At 37.1% G+C, this 24,492-nt stretch overlaps 1 protein-coding gene across 5 annotated transcripts in view; it reads right to left on the bottom strand.

The window, feature by feature from the left end:
- Positions 1 to 783: 783 nt before the first annotated feature.
- The window catches only part of UMAD1 (UBAP1-MVB12-associated (UMA) domain containing 1), a 77,884-nt gene continuing 54,175 nt past the window's right edge, over positions 784 to 24,492 (bottom strand). For 3 of the 5 annotated variants that reach the window (XM_058024433.1, XM_058024441.1, XM_058024449.1), the window contains exons 4-5: positions 19,338 to 19,423; positions 785 to 2,567 (exon numbers count right to left, since the gene is read on the bottom strand). In XM_058024433.1, coding sequence (XP_057880416.1) covers positions 2,310 to 2,567; positions 19,338 to 19,423 — 344 coding nt within the window. In that variant the 3' untranslated portion in view covers positions 785 to 2,309. Of the gene's footprint in view, positions 2,568 to 19,337; positions 19,424 to 24,492 lie in introns of all 5 variants that reach the window. The other 2 variants (XM_058024460.1, XM_058024469.1) reach the window with 1 other exon arrangement.

The raw sequence follows: 24,492 nt of genomic DNA, 5'->3' as shown, positions 1-24,492 counted from the left end.
GTTGTCTGTAGGGACCACCCCCCAGTCAGCCTTCTGACAGGCTGCTTTGGATGCAGTTGTTCTTTGAACACGTGCCATAAGGCATCAATCCAATTTTAGGGACATCCTCAGGCAAGGGAGAGGTTTGAGCCCCTGCCTCTGCTAAAGGGAGAGCAGTCAGGAGACACATTCCCAGTACCCTTGCTCATTAGTGGTGCTTTGCTGGGTGTAAATTTTACCCTTTACAGGGGACAAGGACGAAGACCAAATGTCTATACCTACTGTCCCCATTTCTCATCATGGTGAATACAATCTCCTCCCTACTCTCCTTTGCTGCTCCTTTCCTTTTGAAAGGACACCTGTGAGTGCAACAGAGCTCAAATCTGACAAGGTGTAATTATTTTAGATAAACTGTCTAACTTTAGGCAAAAAATTATTGCAAAAAATTACATACCAAGTCAGCTAGCAAATAAAGAACCAGTATTGTGAGTTTGTTTGGTCTTCAACAGTGCTTTACAGCTCTGCTTCTAGACCACCTCAGCTGAAGAAACATTTCAGATTCAAAATGGACAGCTTGAATGGAAACATGTTATTTGTAGAATGATCCATTTTTTAACTGCTGGATATAAAACAATAATAAAAATTATTTTAGTGCTTTGAGTATGTGTTAACTAAAAAACTCAGAAAACAAACCAGTTCTGAACAACTTCATAAAATTAATTCTTCCTTCAATGTGGCCTGAGTATCTGAGTACTTCCCAGCTCCCAGCCACAGTATTCTCCAAGCAGTGTCATGGATGCCACCTAAACCATTCCAAGGCACCAACACACCACACAGAATCCATCAGATGAGAGTATGATATATTTTATTAGAAGGACACTAATTTTAAAATGACACTGAAAAGATTTTCAAACTGAATTTCCAAGTTCAAGTTCCCATGAAAGCTGAATGGTCAGAGCTGTAGTAAACAATATAGGTGAAACCATATCATAACTCTCACATATAAAAAATAACTCATTATTACTTGGCTTTTTTATTTGAGTGCAGCACAGATATTCCCCTTGAAACAATACCTTCAAAACATTTAAGAACACAGCTGTCAAAAATATAAAATATGCACATTTAAAAAATTCTAAACCATTAATATTTAACAACCTAAGACATATTCACAATGTAATTTCATCATCGTTTTGCAGTATTTATCTCAAGTACTGTAAGAGGACCCAAGTCTTAAAATATATGTACTTTACGCTACCACAAGAGTGTAAGAGCATAAAAAATACAGGAAAATATCCACCAACATTTAGCACAATCTATATATTGTACCCCAAGAGAAAAAACAAGTGTGTGCCACAGGTCACACATCCATCACAAACTGTGATGTGACATCAGAGAGCTGTTGCTGGTGGAACAGCAGCTCTGGTCTTAGCTGGTAAAATGCTCAAAGCTTGTGAGTGGGGACACAGTGGTCTGTGAGAATGTGTGTTTAGGCATTTAGCAGTTTAATTGAGTTGGATAAGAAACAATGTAATGTTTTCCTGTTGTTAAACATTGCCATCTGTACCTCTGGCACACAAATTAAAAAAAGAAGGGTGTGACCATTAAAAGTACGTGTCCTGAGATTTCCTTCTTCAGGGGGCAAAGAGGTTAAAATGGAAAAGCTGATCTGTATATAAATCAGGAACACATGTGGTAATGAGAACAAACAGCAGCCAACAAGCAGGCGGGGACAACTTCTCCAGGCAGACACAAAATGAGACAGACAAAATACCATCTACTGGAAAAGGGAAGGAAGCAACTGATTCTCACTTTAAAATTGGTAAGTTTAACCAATTCTATTAAGTCTTAATGATTACTTAAGGGCTTGTAATTAACTCTGAGTTTTAAAACTTGGTTTCACTGAAAAGCTCTCTGTCCAGTAGTGCAGAGCAGCATTGCTTTAGCATTAATATTGGTTTCTATCTGTACAAAATCAAGAGGTGATCTTAATATGTGTAACAGGATCTATGTGTTTTGTAACTAATTGAAATAACAAAACAGTTGAGACATAGACTTCCTCTTAAAGTCAAATGTTTGTGTCTGCAGCCTACCTACTGGAAGTAGATACCAGCAGCCAGTCTCCTACTGAGGCTTGATTTCTTTGGAAATAAATGCAGTATTTAATGTACTAAGTTATAGTTCCCTTAAAGCTAAGAAATATATCACAGTTGTGAATAACAACCCCTTTGATATACCAGCGGCAAGCCCCCAAATATTAGTCAATTAAAGTAAGTCTTTATCTTCAATTTAAGACTCGTTCCTTGACAGAGGCAGAAAAGATAAAGAGAACATTACGGATCACAAAGCACTGAATTTTCAAGTGTGAAGTCATACCAAAACCTTGATAAATTATCATTGATGTCGTAGGTGAGCAGCCGGTCAGGAACGTCCCCGTGGGTGCCCTGCACTGCTAACACATGTGGCGCCAGGGCAAAGGGGACATCGCTCAGGAGATCTGACATGAAAGGGCTGCTCTCCAAAGCCTGGCTCCTTTGATTCCCCATCTCTGTGCTTGATACAGGCAACTGTGACCGCTGCCCCGCATTTATCTAAAGAGAACAGAGGAACAGAAATTTACACACTGCAAATCAGGCAGCTATGGCTTTTGACTTAGAACCACAAGGACCTACTAACAAGGGAAACAAAAGAAACCCCAAACAAATAAATAAAAGCAGTTTCAGAGTTCAGTTAGGTAGATCTAAAATAGCAATTCTTAATACATGTTGATATAATTATTTGGTTCAGGTCCACCAGAATTAAGGCTGAAACAAAAATAAGACTATTTGTAATGATTACTGAGATCACAGAAACACAGAATATGCTGAGTTGGAAGGGAAATTGGGATCATTGAGTCCAACTCCTGACCCTGCACAGAGCACCCCAAGAGTCACACCATGTGCCTGAGAATGTTGTCCAAACACTTCTTGAACTCAGACTGGCTACCCAGCATTACTCTGTATTTATGAAACCCATAAGGCTCATGGGACTTTTTGTCATTATGTTCAGTCTTGTTTAGGGGAAATTATTTCATACAATTCCTTTCATAAACTGATGAAGCTCCATCTTTTGTTCCCCTTGTGCCTTTTCAGAAGTTGTCCAAGAAAAGCATGACTTTAAGTGATTAAGAACTGTCCTATCCCAGTTATTTCAAAGGATTAATGATGTTGCTTGCCAGTGTGAAACAGAATTGCATGACAGGCTGGTAAGTTCTTTTGTATAGGGAAATATATGCAGTGCCAAATAAGTTCTTTATAGAAAAAACACAGTTCAAACTTAAACAACAACAACAACAACAACCCAAGATGCAAAACCAATAAGGAATATAAAAACTTGCAGAACAACAGAAGTAGTCAACACAATTTAAGAGAATAATATTGGACACAATAGACTTGCAAGCTTTGATCCTGACCTACCAATATGATCTTACCAAGTGTTTATCCTGGCACTTTTGCCATTTAACAAACAAAGAAAATATTATTTACTCTGCCTCTAGAAATCAAATGTAATTTTTTTACTGTTTATAGCAATAAAATTCTATACAAAATGATACCTCTCATTAGGCACCCATAATGATGTTCCTGATAACAGGCTCTGAGCAACCTGGTCTAGTGGAAGGTGTCCGTGGCAATGGCAGGGGAGCTGGGAGTTGGAGATGATCTTTGAGGTTCCTTCCAACCCAAACCACTCAGTGATTCTGTGATCTCCAGGAGCGAGATGTTTGTTGTAAGGATTTCTACTTTGTATCAGCACACATACAGAGATATTCAGTAACATGTTCGAAAGTGCTTAACAAGTCATGTCAGAGCCATGAACTCAGACAGGAATTTCTGACTTTGATGAAGCCCAGACTTCTTCCTTTCAACCTCCCATATTCAACATGCAGTCAGAAAACTCCAAAGCTTACACAGCTATTAGGGAAGGAAGAGCACTGAAAGCTTGAAACACTAATTTGGTATTCGCTTGATCCTAAGAGTGAAATGGGTCCAATCATATGGAGGTTGCCTGCACCCATGATTTTTAGGGGTGTAGTGCTGCTCAATATCTGACCTATGCTAAAGTTGAATATCCCAGATGATGGCTGTTCCAGAGACCCTGAGGGCATTGCTGTCTGACAGAAGAACAGCTTGGGTGGTGGGGTGGTGGTGGGTGCTTTGTTTTCTTGCCCAGAGCATTTAGCCCAGGGAAAAGATACTTCAACTTCTTCCCAAAGAAAGGACTGGCTTTGCCTTGAACACAGCCTGAGCACTAGTCATTCCTTACACAACCCAACATTCCCTCTGGTAGGACAGATAAACCAGCACTGTCCTGGGAGGCACGTGCCCCTCCACAGCCTGCTGGGCACAAGGGTTAGTGAGTGGTGCTGCCCTCAAAGGGGCCCTCACTTGGAAGCTTTTGTTCATACAATGATTTGAAACCAAAGGCTTAAGATAAACTTCCCAAGATCTGTTACTATCATGTCACAGGCTAATAATGGAAAATTTCTGAAGGTTAAGAAGTTTATTAAAAGGAGTGATTGCTACATACAGGTACTAATCTTACTGGTTATGATCCAATACACAACAACATTCTCCATGCTACTGTAATACTGGTATGGCTGTTACTACAGAATTCCTATAGCTACAGTTTAAAGATATGTCTTTATTTTCCCTGTCTTTCCTTTTCTCAGTTCTCCATTTTTAGATGTAGTTAACAGCTCTTCAGAAAGCTACATGCAACAGCAAAGGCAACAGCTCATAGAAAAGATTTATTTAGGCTTTCCTTACTGATTCTGGTACCTTTAGAGGACAGGGACAATAGGAAAGCTAGCAGAGAAGTCAGGAAGATAGTCTGCATAATTCTCCTATTCCAGCTTTCCAAGCTGTGAGCAAAAAACAATGGGCAATAGTACTGGAATTCTGTAAGTTCAGGAAAAACACTAAAACCTCTTGTACTTTTCTTTTCTCATCAGCACAGTTATCTCCAATCAGCTCTCCCTTTAAGAGGTATTAGCTTCTATGGCTGCTCATTGCTAACATTTTGAGAGAAGTCTTCCTTCTTGCCAGGGCCCAAGGTATGCATTAGAACAGAAGTCATAAACATCTTCTGGTACACACGTATTCTCTTGCTAGGAACACTGCCAAACAGACAGAACATTTATTTATGTTAATTTTCATCTGAAAGAATGCCCCACAACACTTCAGGTGAGTCCTTAAATTTGTTGCTGCTGTAAACTTAAAAACTTCACTTAATTTCTACTCGGCCAGAATTTATTACATTCCCTCTTGAAAGAAAGAAAGAACTTCATTTATTGAGGTGCTGGTATTTGCGTGTCTTTCATCATTGCCATATTCTGAAGGGAAGCCAGAAAACCCCAGCTGAAAAACTGGGTTACATCTAAGAATCAATTAAACCAGATCTTCAAAGACCTTTCTGCCTCTCTTTCCCCCCACATTTCAGGGGAAAATGATCCCTCACTCACTGTCCTATTCCCATCATTCAGATGATAATCAGAAATCCCTAGAATCTAATGTTTATTTTGATTGGCAAATTATACTTTTATGAGCACCTGTTTATATCTCAATTGTCCCCCAAGCTGGGTGAAGACAATTTACAATTCAAATTAGACCATCGCGTGGCGAAACTAACTTCAAAGAGGGGAAAAAAGTCAGAGCAAGAACAAAGCATCTTGGATATTTTTTCCTCCATAAATCTTACATTTGTTAGAATGGTGCTAAATGGGCAGACCCAGAAATTGAAGACCTTTCTGTACACAGCAGATACAATATACTGACAGTGATGGAGCAAGTACCAGCTTTGCTAACTCCCAAGTCCCATTCCATGGTTGAAAGCAAGATTGCAGTAAGGAAGGATGAATTATGTTAGAATTATTTTACTGTGAAAGCATCGTTTTACCAAAATCCATCTCTGCATACTGTCAGTGAGGTTCTTAATAGTCTTAATAGGTTATGATTCTATTTGAATAGTCAAAATATTATCAGAAAGAAAATGGTTGACATAAACACAGTACTGGTAAGAAACAGAGGAAAGTGTCAGGTCAGTTTAACAAATGCCATGATCTTTTCTTAATTCCAGTGGTCTTTGGGTCTTAGTTTACTCAACCCCTCATGAGAAGATCTTGGGCCTAATATGACAAGATCCATTCACAACACAAATGAAAAAGGAGTCTAGATTTTCTACTTCAGTTTCACATTTAATCCACTACTGTCTCTCCCATGAGAACAGTTATTTTTAATGATCTTAAAAAGTTTGCCTTCACTTTTTTGTTTATAAGAAATCACATTTTATATTACTTCTCTATATGAAGAAAAAGTTCCTGTCCTGGAGAATTCAGGTAACAAGAAGTAATTTTTCAGTTCTGCCTAGAGCAGTCACCCCAGGCATTGCCCTTTGCAATGCAGAACTGTTTCTGAGCATTCCTGTAGTGATATTTAGTTGCTGGCCTCCTGCGCAAGACCCTATCAAACCAGACATGTTTCTGTGCTTCCAAAGTGTGAAGATAACCTTTAAATGGGCTAAGATGTATCTTGTCCATGTGCTGCAGCACTCACATGAGTGAAAAGGCCTTGCTGAAGCCAGGTTCCCCATCAGGCTTTCAGGTAATGTGATGAAGAACTGGACCCTCTGGTGGAGAACATCAGGCACCCATGGGTGCCAACACCAGCACAGAATGGTCAAGGTTACACACACAGGTCAAGGTTATGAAATGGCTTATGCTTTATGCATGCATTCTTCAAGCACATATAGAAGTGCAAGTCCTAGAGAATTTGATATTGCACATTAGTCACACTGGTTTCTACTGAAATGCCTAACTTACTTAGCCAGAGTACAGTGCATTCAGAGCATATTATCTGGACATTAGCTAAATTGAGCACTGCCAAATGCTATGACACACAATCCTGTTGTGAGAAATACTAATTGAATGGACCAAGAAGATGACTGATTTATATTTCACCATACACCAAGGAGTTGAAAAATTAGTAAAAATTACATAAGGCATGGCAATAAAATTTAATTCAAATAAGCACAGTGTCTTCTGTATTCTTGGTTTGCAATCCAAAAGAACAGGAGAAAAGAAACACTATGTAAATATATATAGTAGCAGGCCACCAGATACTAATTGTGCTCTGAAAACAATGTTATTTTGAAACAAGCAAAGTATAAAACTTTACCCTCTAAAGTAAATTATTCCTTTTTTTCTCTTTGTTAAAAGATGTTTCTCAGCTGTTTTTAAAAACATCTAATTTGCTGCATGTCTTTGTATTAACGATAAAGTTTGCCAAGAGTCTCATAAGGAAGAAAAACCACACATTTTACAATGTACTGAACCGGATTTACAGTGCTCTGAAGGAGAATCAAAGATTAGTGCCAGCACTATTATTATCCAAACCCTCAAACAAGGTTTTCTACCAAAAATGATTAATTTAAAAAAATTACATGTTCTGTAAAAAACATGTGTTTTTTTTCCAGAAACAGACCTATTTTTCTTTTAAAACCAGCCTCAAGAAAGAAACAGTACCTTCAGTCTTCCAGAATATTTAGTAAATATCCAGCAATATGATACTTATGACAAACACTTGCTATGTGACTGGTGGTAAAGAATTATCTTTATTTCAGGCAATTTCATGGTATTACTGGAAATGATGAATCATAAGGTATCTAGAATACTATGCAGTAGTTACTGATGTACCTAGAAATGGAAATTGTCATATGGGATTGTTCCTCCAATGTGTTTTGGTTGATGCTTTAGGGTACTCACTGGATGTCCTTAGAAAATTTGTGGGAATTCCAGAATGAGTATCTCCATTGATGACAACAATTCACTTTTCAAATAAAAATGGTAATGGCAAAGATGAACAGAGGAGGAAAAGAAAAATTACTCACAAGGTTTGCATTCAAAAATTTAACCTAGAGGAACAGAATAATAGAATCAATAAGATTGGAAAAGACCTCTGGGATCACTGAGTCCAACCTATCACCAGACACCACCTTGTCAACCAGACCATGGCACTGAGAGCCACGTCCAGGATTTCCTTAAACACCTCCAGGGATTATGACTCCATGACCTCTCTGGCCAGTCCATTCCAATTTTAACAACCCCTTCTGTGAATAAATTCTTTCTGACATCCAAAATTCCCTCTGATGTCCATGCAGGATCAGTAAAACCTTGCTGGTGGTGGGGAAAGTGCACAACATGATAATTTTCAAGTACCACAAAACCCCCAACCCAAAACATTAACACAAAACCAGCCCAACACACCAGTAAGTATGTGACCTGCTTCCTTACAGGACTGTAAGGAAGGAACAAACCCACCTGGACAAGCACAATACAGATGCCCTGTGGTTTCAGAAAACCACATGTGAATAATGAGAGATGCTATTCTTTCAAGGTTCACTCAAAATTGTAATCAGCCCTCTCCTCCAGAGACTCGAGAGAAAAGCTACTCTGAGCTGGGAGAGCAAAATTAGATGTCTCACATCTAATGTAAGGCATTAGTGCTGGAGACCTTGCAGTAGCTTCTTGCTATATCCAAATTTCTTCTCGTTGCTTGCTTGCTTTCTTAGCAGAATTGCAGTGTCTGGGATTGCAGCAGAGGCCAAGGACTGGTGCTCTCAGGGGCTGCAGGAGGGCAGACCTGCAGGCTGAAGGGTTTGGGTTAACACTGAGTCCTTGAGGAGACTTTTAAAAGCAAGAATGGTTCTCAGTGGAAATCAGCTTTCCCCTTGGCTTTGGGCTCTAGTTTCCAAGCTTCTTATCAAACTTATTTTGCAATACAGCAGCGATTTGTCTTTCTTAAAGAGCTGCTGCTACCTGTACAAGTTTATCAATACTGCTATTGAGAGTAAAATAGAACCAATTTTTAAAATAAAGAGTTTAAGAATATTTTAACTAATTTTTGATATACATTTTAGGTATTTTTCTTTCTCCTCTAGGGTATGCTTTTCAGCTGTTTCTTAACTAGAATGAATCAAGGTCAGGTAAATGTCACTGAAATCTTAAAGAAAAAAATTCTAAAGAAACAATGAAAAGAGGCTCTGACATTCTACAGTTTTTCTTTATTACAGTAAAGCTCCTCATGCAGTATCTTGGCTTGCAAAGAACAGCACAGAAAGTTTAGCTAAACCACACTTTCAGTATCAATATTTCTGAATACATTTCTGAGTACATTTCTGAATCCTTATTGGCATTAAAGCAATTGGAAAAGTGCAATTACTAGAAGAACTCTATAGTGTAAATGCAGAATAAACTTGCTGTAATTAGATGTGATTATTACCCTCTCAAACAGCCATAAAACTGTTAATTTCTGTAGAGGGGGAGAGCTGCAAGGTCACCATTTGGACTCTAGATACTCTGAATGTTCCATGGTTAAAGTGTGTTAATGTAAAAAAATGTACATTTTCTGTAAAAAATATGTTTTTTTCCAGAAGCAGACCTATTTTTCTCAATAATCCTAGTAAATACTAGAGATGCCTGTGAGTTATTTATGAGAACTTAGAGAATGTAATTCTACCCTGAAAAGTATTCTAAAGTACTACAAAAGACTTCAAATCTAGTGTCTAAACCAACTACCTTATTTTGTCATCCTAGTAAAAAAAATTACTTTCTTTGTTACCAATTTTGCAAACTCAAACCAGTACAAGATGAAGATTCTGGTTTTACTCAATCCCCTATAACAATACATCAAAGGAAATATTTTGAGGGGGGTTAGTGATAAATTTAGATATATTTATAAATATATATATATTTATAAAGATATTGGATTTAATATAACCAAAATTGTATAATGATATTTTTATTTCAAATTCGTACTTTTATTCCTTTATTCCTAACTCCTATTATTTATTTCATTCAGTAATTTTTTGAAGACAGAGAACCAAAACATCACAAATGTGGGCATGTATAATAGGAAACTATGAAAAAAAAAGTTCTAAAGCTTTATTAAAATTATAAGGCTTAATTTCCTACCATTAAGTAAAGTAATTATGCTCTTATGTTTCCTTCTATCCAAACCAATTTCCCCACTGTTGGGTCTGATAATTGAAGACCTGTATCAACCCTTGTGCCCCCTCAATATCAGGGCTCCTTTCCTTGCTGCCTCCCTGCTCATCTCTGGAGGCCCCTGAGTTTTAGGGCACCATCTTTACAGTGCAGTCCCCTCTGCAAAACAATTATAATTATACAATAATTATACAAGATAATTATTGTAACAAAAATTATCTTAGAAGAAAGACAGGGGTGTGGGTTCAAGAAGGAACAGTTTATCTAGATTCTTTGTTCCTTCATAGTACTATGCAAGCTATTCATAGCAAAGATCTCAACATAATAAGCAACATGAACAATATTTAGTATATTGTGCTTCTGCTAATGCCAGGAAATTGTACTAACAAGGCCAGATATTTTTCTTTCCTTTTTTTCTAAAGCATGTGTGCTGGAAGATTAAAAAGTTAATGAAAATTACTATAGCAAGTGAAATGCAAGCCAGAAGAATTTGAGTAATTGAAAATGCACACAGCTCTAGACATCCACTGCATTCCACAACCACAAATCAGAAGTGAAGGACAAGTCAATATATTGCAAAATGAACAGGCAAGTCTGATAAATGCTGATAATGGATTTGTTTTGTAACTTCAGTATCATCCAGAAGCACAAAGCATTTACATTTATTTTGCTGCTACCTTCATTCATGATGTAATGCAAAATTCAGGTACCTGAGTTTAAACATATCCAGAGAATATACTAAGACATTATTTTAATATCAAACTTTAACAGCATAATTAAACAAAAAAAATTAAATTAAAAAACAGTATTTAAATAATTTGTTTTAATTTAGCAGCTACATTTCGTCGATGTACTTAGTGACAACAAGATGTGGTATTTTCTCTACTGCCTAAAGCAAAAAAAAAAAATATCCTAAAGACTTTTGGGAGGTTTATCTCCTGAACAGGAGAAACTCAGACTAACTGGGTCTCTGCATTCTTGTCTCTCTATCTCTTGTTCCTACCCCCTATTACTGTAGAAGCTCCAACGGGGTAACCTGCTATGGTAGGAAAAAGATGACAGCTTCTCTGAGATGGCAGATGCCCATGGAGCAGAACCACTGAAATGAGGGCTAACACTGCAGTCTCTCATTACTATACTGTGTGAAAATCCAAGGATTTGAATGCAAAAGAGAGCTGTCTACAAGAAAAAAAAAAAAAAAAAAAAAAGAAAAAAAAAAAAAAAAGAAAGAATTTTGACAATTAAACAAAAACAGTAAGAAAATATTTAGCAAACCTAGTTGCACACAAAAATAAAGCCAATACATTTTCCAGCAAACTAGAGCAACTGGGAAAAGTATAGATCAGAAGGTTGTTTTGTTGTTGGTTTTGGGGTTTTTTAAAGGAAAGGAAATCTTTCCTTGAGTAACTGAGGGAGTCAGTAACATCAATGAAATATCTCCCTAGATTGTCAATATCAATGAGAGGAAAAAGAGGGGAAACAATTTCTATCAGAGGACAGAAAAAGAAAATTATCTTGGATTTGACCTTCAGAAAAGAAGTAGAGGGAACAGAAAAGAATTGCTAGTCTGAACTCAGTTCAGTCTTCCTCCAGCAATACCTGGGAACAACATCCTCAGCTGTGCTTTCAAGAGTTTTGTTAAGTAACTAAACCCTTGGATCTTAAAAGGATTCTTACACAGATATATCAATAAAAATTGCTGTACCAAATGCTATGTTCTGAGGATTTTATCATGCTGCTTAAATTCCAAGCACGGGGCAAGACTAGCAATATGTCCTGTTTACAAACTTAAAATATTTTAATGCCAAAGTAAAAAAGAATTAAACAAGTGTCTTCTCATACAACTTTCCACCTGCTTTCTCCATAGAGATTTGGGTCAGTAAGAGAAAGGAAGGATGGGTATTTGACTTTAATTTCCTCCATAAACAGTCTGTTACTGGAACACTTGTCAACACCACCTTCAGCAAACAGGTTACCAGGAGCCAGAGTTTGTAAAAGCTCCAGACTACAAACAGCAACAAGACTGAGTTGTCCTCAGCACCGACTGAGCAGGTTTTCCAGATTCAGGAATAAAAGTGTCATGACTCTAAAAGCAGCAAAAAACAAATTAATTAATTAATTAATTAATTTAAAAGGAACTAATACTGGTCCACCTCTTTTAAATAAGGTAGCCTCTTTGACTCCTTGTTCTCTATGGATGGAAAATAATTGGATCACAATGAAAAACAAGAAAGGTACTTTTTTTTTAAAGATAGATCTGATTTTATCTAGCAGTGCTGTTAATCACATTAAAACAGTAGAAACACATTCTTAAAATTTGTAGTACTGTGGAAGCAAAGAAAATAAAACTGTAAACAAATATTTTATTTTGTATTTTTAAAAAGTGCTTTAGAACAAAATTTGAATATGTTCTTCCCAATGCACAGTCTCTCACAAGAAGGACAGGAGCTGTGAAGTTCCAGTTTGGTTTTTTTCAAAGCAAAAATTACAGCAGAACTACATTGCAGCAAAAGGATCAAACAACACTGATGGGAAGTACAGAAAAACATATTCCTGTCTACCAATATTAGAATTCTGGGCTGAAATGGGACAATTTCTGTGTCATATTTTCTTTCATTAAAATGGACTGCCCACTGCTATTTGTGGTGAGTTTAATGTTTGGTTATTCTTTTCCCTCTGAAAGTGGCAGTGCAACTAAGCTAAGGACATTGTTGTTTCCCTTATTTGCTGTTTAGAGTAATTGTGAACGAGCTCCCCTGCCCAACAATCTTTCACCCACCATTTTATGCTAATGCACCACCTTGTAAATATCACTGTGCCATATTCACACACAGTCTCATCAAGTAATGTATGATCTACACTGCATTTTAGATCAATTTAATATTGGGAAAGCCCAGAAGGTTTGCTCTGAGAGGCAGGATGACTAACTGATCAATTTGTTGACAGCAGCAAAGGGAACCAGCATTACAGGCTTTTAGTCTAACCACGTGTATTTGGGCAAGAGATACAGGATAATCAGTAGTTTTATCTGGGATTAGCTAGTCAGAAGATCCCAAAATTAGAGAAAGGCTAAAAAATGTGATGGGAACATATGGGCACCTAGTTTGAGCATCTCTTGCTACAAATAACCAATCAATGTAACTGAATAAGCAAGCAATTAAACCAAATATTAAGTGAGTCTCTGCCCAAACTAAATAGGGAATTATGCATAGTGTGCTTCTGCATACATGAACCTTGATCACCATTTGGTGTATATGTCTGAAAATCAGGCCAACTACACTATTTTATGAACTTTTTACATGTGGGAATATACTTTGCTATCTACAGGCACTGAATTATGAAAATATACCACACCTGTGTGTTGTTCTTTCCCTACAGGGTGTCATTTTGTCTTCTGTTGCTCAAACCTCACAAACTGTGCAATCTGACTGCAGCACTGACTCTGGACTCCACAGGCAGGGCTGTGGGAGAGGGGGCTGCTCCAATCCATTTGCTGTGTTCACATGTCTTTGCTGGCCACACAGAACATTCATGCCCCACCTGGGAAGACTGTAAGGCTTCCTCAGTTCTTGTACTGAAATCTCAGCTGAAGTTACACAAAGGGTTTAACAGCATTTCACACTTGCAAAGTGCTATAGAAAAGTGTAAGACATCACTGCATTACATTATTTTAAATGAACTGTTTCCTAAGTTCAGAGAGGAAGTTGGTGACAGCCACGTCAATTCACATCTCTCAATTCCCACCCAAGTTCCCTATATCTAAAAATATAATGCTTTCCTTTAAAAAAAAAGACAATGGACATAGTATTTATGATGCTGCTGTGATTACTAAGTATCTGAATTAACACAGCTGGGTATCATGTTACAGAAACCAGTCCAGCTATTCACCTTAGAATTGAGAAAAAAGGTGATAGTCTTGCAAGACCCCGGGTCTTACTGGTTGACCTGGGTCAGTAGCTTGCACAAATCACAGTTTATAAAAAGCTGTTTGTGAGGCCACTGAAACGAATCCTTTGTGACATGAGGTGCAGACTTTCTCATATACATACATATACCTAATATATTTATACATGACGTGTATATAATCCCTCCCCTTCCCCCTGAGTTGTCCAATTGTTGTCCAGTAAGGTCAGACAAAAGCCCACTTGTCTACATGTTTTGGAGATTTTCCTAGAATGAAAAGACCTCCTAAACATTTTGGTAAATTATCTAACAGATAGTAATATGAACATTGTAATTTAATGCAGCTTTACAAAGTAAATATGTTATTGCACACTAATACTTGTAACATGTAACAGTTGTAAAATGTAATAGCTGTCATATGCAATATATTTTTTTAACTGAATAGGCTATTTACCTTTGTTCTCAGTAAGATCACAAGCATATACTGTGCCTTTCTTATCATATGCCAGCTCTACTTCATATGCACTTTCCATCTGTGGCTGCACATGGATTCCCCAATGAAGTCCCAGCTATTTACCACACACACAAATGATGAAGGAAGCTAAGAAAGGTGATGTCCATTGCCAAGGCTGCCCACAAGTCATTCTTATTTAAAGATACTGTTAAAACTTCACTTCTTACAGCCTGTGATCATGCATGATAGCTGAGTAAAACATAACATCTTTCTTCTGATGGTACCAGCTTCTCTTTTCAGAGAAAAGTATATGCTTGATGACTCGCTGCAGACAGTCTTATTCCAGTCCCTTCTAAGAATGGATAATTTCATTAAGTGATTATTGCTTACATATGCAATTAAGAAGAGAAAAAATATGGACCAACATGCTTTACGGGTTTTGTATATGAAAAAGAAGATCTTAGAGTTAATATGACATATGACAAGCAATTAGTCTGACCAGGCCATGACTAGAATTCTACCTTATAAGAGCTTCTAAAAACAAAAAGCCAAGCTAAGCAACAACATTTTTAATAGATTCTGGATTTTGTCAAAAGAGAGCACACTAATCACAAATAATGTGATCACAATAAATTTGAAATATAAACTGCTTTCTCTAAAGTAAATGTAGGGAATTTAAACTGATGCAACAAATCTAGTCCAGAACACCCTTCTTGTGATTTTAAATATGGGACCCCCTGAACCATAAACCAAGAGTCAGTAAGTGAACAGAGACATGATCAGTAATTACTCCTTTTCCAGTAACTTGTGAAAATAATCCGGACAAACAAACTGAAGGAAAAAAGAACCAAATAATAGGTCTGATAGAAGCAAATTTTTGAATTGGAAAAAAAAAAAAAAAAGAAAACAAGATAACAGTAATATTATTCATGCCCTGGAATTACATCACCTAATCTTCTCTAAAGGATAACCTAAAAGTCTATCAGCTTCAGCAATACCTGCTAATTTCACTAGAAGGGTAAAAAAAATCTAAATTATTTTTCTACTACTCTGTGGATTCTCAATTCTCATTATCACTTCTACTATATATCTCTTATACTATATATATCTAAATACTATGATATATTTTATATATCATATAAAATGACTCATACATCCCCATACCAGATGTCTAGGAAACTGTTATTTACATACATGCAGAATCCTTTACACAGCAGCTGTATAAAGGATGATTTTAATGAGTCAATGCCAATTAAAACATTTTTAAAATTTCCTAATTTATTTAGATACTTGCCTAAAATGGTGCATACCTATTTCTATATGCATAAAATCACAGATAATTTAAAATTTACTTCAGGAACTTTGATCTGCTGTGTTCTCAGCTTTTAACAGCAAATTATGAAAAGAAAGGGCACAAGAATCATAGCAGAACTATTACAATTCATAAAGAAAATTAAGTCCTAAGATGATAAGAATCACAGCAAGGTATATAATTAGAGTGGCTATAACAACAACATATAAATTAGATAATTATGGATTAAGTAATCCCTTGGGAGATTCTCTCTTGCCCTAGAAAACATATAACAAGCTCCTTAGATAGAAGGCAATAACTATTAAGTGTTTGAGGGAGAAGTAGGATTATAAGGAAAAACAAAACAAAAAAAAGACACAGCAAGATAAAAATCCTAATTTAAAATCTAAAGATGGCTTTCAATTTTAGTAGTTTATTTTAATACACTTACTGGTCCAGCTTTCCCCCATTAAATCTGCTGACATCTGTTGGCTAAAGGGCCCATGTCAGATTACCCAGAAGTGCAAGATCAAATAAACATGAACTGCTTTTTAAGGTGACAGTAGGGAGATACAAAACACTGCAGTGATTACCAGAAATAGAATTTTTGTTGTTGTTGTTTCTTACATCAATGTAATAATCCCAGGTGTCCTGGACACCAGACATACAATAATCTTCATAAATCCTAATTCAAAGCCATACCATCTGTCAAAAATATTTTTTATGTCTCCTAATAGATATGCTACATAATTGCTCTCACAGTAGGGCAAAATACATGGTTGTACTAATTTGCTTTACCAATTGAATAGCTCATTACCAAAACTAACCCCATCACATTACTGGGCTCTCTAGCACTCTTCATATATCAAAACTAACCCTTCCATTCTGCTATTTTCTATAATCTCAATTTCCCAATGAAAGTAGATGAAGATTGAATTATCTGGAAATTGTATGGTAATAATGGAAAAATCACAAGCATAAATAAAAAAAACAACCATAGTGTCTCTTTCTATTATGATTGTGTTGCAGTTAAAATTAGCTTTGTATTTCATGGTCACTAATTTACCAATTTAGTCACTAATAAGACTGATCTAAGTTCTCAGCCCTGCAGAGCACTAACCCTTTTGGACTCAATCCAGAGAAGCACTTAAATGGGTGTGTGACTTTTAGCTCACGAGCCTGAAGCAACTTCAGAGGGATCAGCCACGCTTGATTAGGGCCAGAGCACTCATTACCCTGCTGGACAACAACACATCCCCCTAGCACTGACCAGCACCAGGAGATGACCCTCCCAACCCCCTGCCCACACTTGAGGAGGTGGAGAGGACATTCCATATGGGAGCTTGTTCAAAGCAGGACACAAAATGTTTGGGCTTAAGTTGGCCTTTGACAACTCCTTCCTCCAAGGAGTTTCCAATGACCTGCAGTTCCCCTAACATGCATGCAATATCCAAAGAGCTGAAAACAACCCCAACTGGGGTATGGCAGGGCTTGCAAGAGGTTCTGCTACACGTTCCTAGTGACAGCAAGACCGTCTTGATGTAAACTTTGATTTGTGCCATGGTTTAAATAATTTAAACAAAATGATACGAATATACGAACTTGACAATTCAGTGATTGTACAGCAAACAAAGCCAATAGTACCTAAGGAAATGAGAAATTCTAAAAGTGATAGCCATTACCAAATAACAGCCCAGAAAATAATTTCTTCAAAAAATTAAAATCAACCTCATTTCCCTTTTGAAAATCCATGAACAAAGTATTACGTCATTCTTTAAATCTCATTTCCAAAAGCATTTTTCATGTTCCACAAAGTTTATATCTAATAAGTAGTGAAAAAATTTATATTTAAAAATAAAAGCAAGTTTCCAGCAACTGAAATGATGAAGCAGTTGATGAACTAAATGTTCTTTTGTTCAGTTCTGCATGATAAATATCAGATGCCACTTTGCAGTAACAACTATATTTTAGCATACTGTTCTACGTTTATCAAGAATTTCTGGTTTTATACTAACAAGGTTATTACTTCAATTGATGTGCTATGTCTCTATGACATATTGAATATGTAATACAATGCTTTTCCAGTTTCTCTAAATTGGTAAATTCTCCCACTAATCTACAAAAATATACTCACCACTGTAAGGAAGAACATTACTTTCCTAATGGTCAGAATTATCCATTTAATTTCCATGATTCACAATTATTCTACTTAATTTGAGAACTTGAGAATTCCTTTGAGTAAATGTAAAGTCCAAATAGTGAAATCTAGACTGGAAAGAATTGCCTAAATAGTGCTGGATCTTAATTTAACTGATTCTGTCCCAAGCCAGTTCATATTTTTGTATTTTTGTGTATTGTATATTTGTGACATGTAAGTAGTTTAATAGAAAGGTGAAAATATATCTTTGTTTCATTTTTCCTATAATATCTGCTATTTTGTTTTGAAAACTTTGCTTCTTCTCTCTAACTCATAAAACTTAAAATCAATACAAGTTCCTCTTTTCCTGAAATTCCACAGAACTGAACAAACCACTGAGTCTGCAGTAACTGGCAGTTCACCATCCCCAGCAAGGACATCACATTAAAGGAAACTAGGTTTGTCCTAGTTTGTCCTGCCCAGATCTGCAGGACTTCAGTTGCAAAACACCCTGGCTCAGATGTGGATGTAAAAGTCAGACTAAAACTTTGCAATTGGTTGGAACTAATTCATACTTTAACATTATCAGAAGGCAAAGTACTCATTACTTATAATGAATTAAAGATTTCTGTACAGAATAGAGTTTTAAATTTTTTATTAGAAAAGAAGACTACAGGCCACACATACACAAAGACCATCCTTAAGAGGTGGAAAATTGTCACACACACCTCTACTATACCTAGGGACTCAGCAATAACAAATAGTGAAACAGCATTGAAAAGAGACAGACAGACAGACACTGTTAGCACCAAGGTGAGATATGGGAAAAAGAGACAGGATAGATTAAGTAAAATAAATGAACCATCACAAAAGCACAAAAAGTCCAAGCCAAACATCTTCAGTCACCTTGCAAATGTCTAAAACTACATGGCAATGGAAAACAGGCCCATGCTTGGTACAAAAACATTTTCAGAGTACGTGGAGAAGACGTACAGCATATGCAGAAATATTCTGAAAAGCCCTTGCCTGTGAATATGTATCAAATATACCAAAGAAAAAGAAGTTCAGATTTACAGCCACACAGTAGAGAAACAGAAAGGAAACACAAAAAAGACAATCTATTATACTCACATGTTTACAGGTTACTCATAATGGCAGTTGTGGAAATAGACAGTTTATGTAAATGTGTGACTTTTGCCATCACTACTCACCACAGAAATGCTTCTATGCAATTCATTAACATTATAGCTACAGTTTCATGCTTGCACAACTCAAGTATAAAAATAAGACATCCAGCAATACCATACAGCCCAGATTTCTACTATTTCCTTTTCAAATCCACAGCAGTGGGCTTCATATTATTGCCATCTAATTAACAGCAGTGCTGCTTTTATGACAGATGACGAGGAAGGCTGGGAGTGACTCAGCCAATGGAAGATGTGAATGTGGTGAAATCATCTTCTGCAGGACATTCATGCTTCTTAAATGAGCTGCTATGGAAGTTTCATCATGTGTGCATAAGGAAAAAGTCTCCTACCTGTGAAGGTTGACTGTACCTCGGTCTGGTCTCCGGAAATGAAGTTTTATCCTTTGAGTCTCTACTTTGATCATCAGCTGCGTCACCTACCAAAGTTAAAAAAACCCTTTTAAATCACTGAAATTTTACATAAAGTAAGAAAACCTCTTCAGTCTTCCTAAAATCAAATTATACCCTGAGAAAGGGGACTCTGTTGCCACATTTTATTTACAATTTTGAACATGAAAGAAAATGAGAGAACTGAGAAATTTTGAACATAAAGACAAAAGCATTGCGAAGTGATCTGCAAAACCCAGGAACAAACCTATATAAATTATTTAAAGGAAAAAATTCTTGAGGAAAAAGGGGAGAAAAGAAAAAAGCAAGGCCCCTATTTTTGCATACTTTAGGACCATTAGGTTCTACTATTTAGCAAATGGTACATAGCAGTGTGACTATGTAGTGGAAAGGAGATACCAGGTGCACATCCATCCCATCCCAATCCAATGGCAGGCTAGAAGCACTGTTACTCCATCCTCATTTGGAGCCTCATTTCCACACGGTTGATATCTGTGCATGAGTGCAGAGAGAGAGACAAAGCATTCTGAGAAATGGCCTGGTTTTGACTGTATGGGGACAGAGACTGCTTGGCAGGCTGGGCACTAATCTCCTCCCATTGCATACATGGGGCTACCTCCGCCCAGGATTTTACCAAGAAGACACAACTCAGTTTATCCCAAGATCTGTAGCCGGTACTGATCTAAAGATGGGCAGATCACAGCAATAAACCAGGACAATTATTTCCACATTTATTTTTAAGACAGAAGGTACATTATCAATTTTATTTTTAAAAGGTAGAAATAGTAAAAAAAAAAACAAACAAAACCAGAATTTGTTTCTCAAATGTTGCAAAACAAACATCTACCTATCCTATCTTGCCCAACTTTCTTTGTCAATGGAAGAGTGTACCAGAATCTGTAAAGATGTTGCAGATTATGTCCTTCTGCTGTTAGTACTAGTCAGTAAACAGTTTGTAAGAGCAGAGAACTGAGAAAGACTAAGGATTTAGTTACATAATTTTGGTTTTATTTTTATTTGAATTCATACCGCTTTCTGTAATGGCATATATTTGGAAGTCTGTATCTTTAAAGAGTCTTGCAGCAGCAATTCAAAATAAAAGGGTTCAAGTTACTGTAGTTTAACTTTGCTAAACCAGTGGTTCTGGCTCCCCTATTCCATTTTTTTCAGAGGTTTACTTAGAGCCAATGCACCAGGCAGAAGCCTTTGGAAACAGAGCCAGCTTCTGCCTGTGCCCAGCTAGGCTGAAAAGTCAATGGCACTCAGGTCCATGCATGTTTGCTCCATACAGGTCTGACTGGTCAGATCCCTCAAGTACAATGCAATATTTGGTAGTTTTTTTATGAAAACAAGCACTAATATCTAATTTTTGTGTCTGCTTTTAATAGTCAAGTATTATTCCTAGCAGTGTATGCAGAGAATCATCATCATCGTCTTTGTCACGGGTCTTTGATGAAGTAGAGGCCTGCAAACAAAAATTATTATAAGCTTTGTAAATGCACCCTGCCTCAGGGACGTGTAAAAGTGATTAACAGATGCAGGAAGAGGGCAGTAAGGTGTATTTTTGGTACACTTGCTGTGGATGAGACTGCAAACAGATTTAAATTGTACCAAATTCAGGCTAGATCACTTTCTCCAGGAGTAAGGCTACTTAAGCACTTTGAACAACCTAACAAAATGGTTTCTCAATGCATACATGTTAATGCTATCCAGAATATACTTTTTCCACATGATTAGTTTTCCTTAAGATGAAAAGAGTCTTGGTTTGTAATCAGGACCAAAAGGTCATAAATGATAAGAAAGGAAGAATAAAAACAACTCATTTAGAGAGAAATTAAATTTTTTATTTAGAACTTTGTCATCCAGCTCCCAAAATTCACAAGCTCAGTATAGGAATACCTGTATTGTTTCACAATTCAAAGTGCCTTTGTGAAACTGCACTTCAATCAGAATTTTTCTTTGTTAAAAAAAAAATAAAATGGGGAAACCCCAACATCTTGCCAAATTTTCAGGCATATGGTCCTGCAAGGATAAGCCTTGACTCTTTGTACAGACTTTTATTATTTGAGTTAATGGAGTTGAAGCAATGATAGGCAGCTGCCAAAGACGTCAAACTGTCTAAGACATCCAGCAGGATGGAATATTTTTCCAGATAAATTGGTATTTTCAGTGTACTTATTTCACTGGTTCCTATCTCAAATATTCGACCAATTAGTCATCCTTATTTCTACTGGCCCAAATAATTAATTAACTGTGACATATCTCCCCAGCTCTATCAATTTCCAACCCTATCTAGCTTGCCATAGCTGACTCATCATGTTTAGCCACCCACAATTTTTTTGTGGTGTTTTTTTGTTTGTTTTTTTTTTCTTCTTTTTGTTTTGGTTTTTTTGTTTAGCTTGCCTTGGTTTCCCAGTAATTTACAGTCTAATTTCTTTCCTTAAGTGGAAGTCATAGTTTGTCTTTCCTCTTCAGGCTCAGCTTTTAAAATGCTTCCCTCTGCTCTGGGTTTTCCTCTTCTCCTCTGCAACCCTGTGATCTCCTCTTCCTGCCCATCTATGTGAGGAAGGGGGAAGATGCCAAACACCAAACAGACAGACATCCATGAGAGCACAGACCTTTGGGTGCAGGACCTGTGTGGGTCCTTTTGAGCACTTCAAACATTTTACTTGATAGATTTTGACTGGGGAAAAACCCCAAACAACCAAGCCACCCTCCCCTCCAAACCTGGGAGAAACCCCCCCAAAACAAACTCAAACAAGTTCTCTTATACAATCTTGATGTAAATAGGTATGTCACCATATTTTTGCCAAACTAAGCAACTGAAATCTGGCTCTGGAAAAAGATCACAAATACACGGCCTTAGTGGAAAGCACCCCCATAAAGTCTTTCATCAAAACTGAAATTCATCAGAACTGCAAATATGTTCACAGATAAGGGCAAAAGGACCATGGTAATCACCTAGTCTAAACTCCTGTAGAAATATAGGCCATACGATTGCTTGAATAATTTGTTTGAACTAGAGCAACTTTAAAGCTGTATTTTAATCAGGGGATAAAAGACAAAATTGCTTATTTGAAAAACCATTTAGATTCTGGCTCATATATTCCTTGGTTTAAGCATTGTGTAAATTTCAGTCATAAAACTCCTCTAGAAAATAAATCTAAGTCATATATCAAAAAATGATGTATACTGTCTAAAGTCTATAAGAATTAGAAATAGAGGGTACTTCACAAAATGTAATATGGTTTAAATATCAGCAGCATAATCTGTAATATGCAGTATTTTACTGGGAAAATTTATCAGGAAAAAAACCAATCATGCTCATTGCTGTAAAATATTCCCTTCCTTAGCAATGGGAAAATATTTAAAGTTTGAAAAGAAAGTAGTAGGCGTATTTATCCTACTGCCCAGATAAGGTTGTGTTTCAAATCCTCAGTCTTGGGAGGCTGTTTTTCAGTTATATTAAGCCTTTTCCAGGCCCAAATAATCAGTGTTCCACTGAAAGATCACAAATACATTTCTCCTTTCACTAAGCTGATGCTGGATTTTCACCAACATTCTCCAAGTTCCACTGGTATCTTTTTCTAAGAACTGCAGCCAGGTGTTCCACAGGAAAGAAATACCTAGTCTAGTCCTCAGTATATCCTCCCTCAGAACTCAGAGGTTTTGGTGTCTTCAGAAATCTGCATTCAGCTGCCTATCTGGACCTCAGCAAACTCTCATATAGAAAGGTTCATCCACAAGTTTGGCTTCTGCTCAACAAGGAAGTGGTGTTTCTATTTATACTCTTTCCTCTTCCAGCATTTTGTTAATCTCAAGCTGTGTAGTCTCTTGATCAACAGACAACATTTAAAAACCTAGCCCACCCTCAGTTTAATAAATTAAAACCAATTGTAAATGTACTTTATAATGCAGACTGCCATTTGTCCGGGTCTGTGTAAAACTCCTGTGAGACACTGAAGCACGTACAACACAGCAAGCAGTAACTAGCTACCAAATACATGGATTTTCAAATGTCACCTTCAGCTTCAAAAGGAAGACAGCTATTTTCCATTATACTTTAGTTAGTTGCTTAACTCTTTGTTGCCTGTCATTATCTTCTATGTCCTGCATAGAGATGGCAAGAACAAAGAATATTCTGGCTTCTGCTTGGCAGCAAAAAGACAACAAGTTTTAAGAGAGGATTAGTAAGATCTGAAAACAGGAGAGACTGACTCTGTGGAAGCATCAAAGTTTTGCTGCAGTTTCTTTTCCTTCTTTCTTACTCATAAATCTTCCCCTCTCTCCCTGAGATAAGGAAGAAAGGTCAGACACAGCAATTTTAAGTTACCCTGCTCCAGGATAAACTAGCAGAACTTCAGGCTTCAATCCATCAGTCCTGACAGTGCTTTCAATCTCAGGAGGTATTTAAGAAGTATTGTAATTCCCTCTGAACATCTGAGTCCCAGGAGTCCCTGCAATGGCACTTCCATGCAAAGGGGGCTGATAGCACCACTTTTTCAAGTCCTGCTCTCCTCTCTGCCTCCAGGTCTTTCAGCAGGGATGAAATGTGTTTCTGCTCAGTCTCTTCCAGCCCTGCTTGGTTCTCCAGCACTCACTTCCAGGGTCTCACATACTCTACTTACCAGCCAGTTTCTACCCAGTGAGTGAGCTGGGGACTGCACTGGGGTGGTGCCAGGGAACCTCGATGGCAGTACCCCAAACACAGAATTGTGCTGATTTTATGGGATCAAGACAACTAACAGAAGACAGGGAAGACAGAGGGAAGACCCTTAGAAAACTTTGCTAATGAGCATAGAAGCACTGAATGGTTTGGGTTGGAAAGGAACTTTAAAGATCATCTATTCCACCTGTCCTGAATAGATTGTACACAATAAACTGTAAGTAATTTAACAGTTTGCATTGGTGGTCAACAGATCATTCAGTGTTCCATCTGAATCAAATAAGGCACTGGCCAGTGCTGTCCTCTTCAATGGCACATTGATGAATAGTTGGTTCCTCCATTTGCTTAAAAGTGGGACTATCACTCTGTCTATATTAGTGCTATAAAACTACATATTAATCTTCATTATCATCCACATGAGCATGGCCAAGA

Source organism: Melospiza georgiana, chromosome 1 (assembly GCF_028018845.1).
Source record: "Melospiza georgiana isolate bMelGeo1 chromosome 1, bMelGeo1.pri, whole genome shotgun sequence".
NCBI lineage: Eukaryota > Metazoa > Chordata > Aves > Passeriformes > Passerellidae > Melospiza > Melospiza georgiana.
This window is presented reverse-complemented; position numbering and strand designations above follow the sequence as displayed.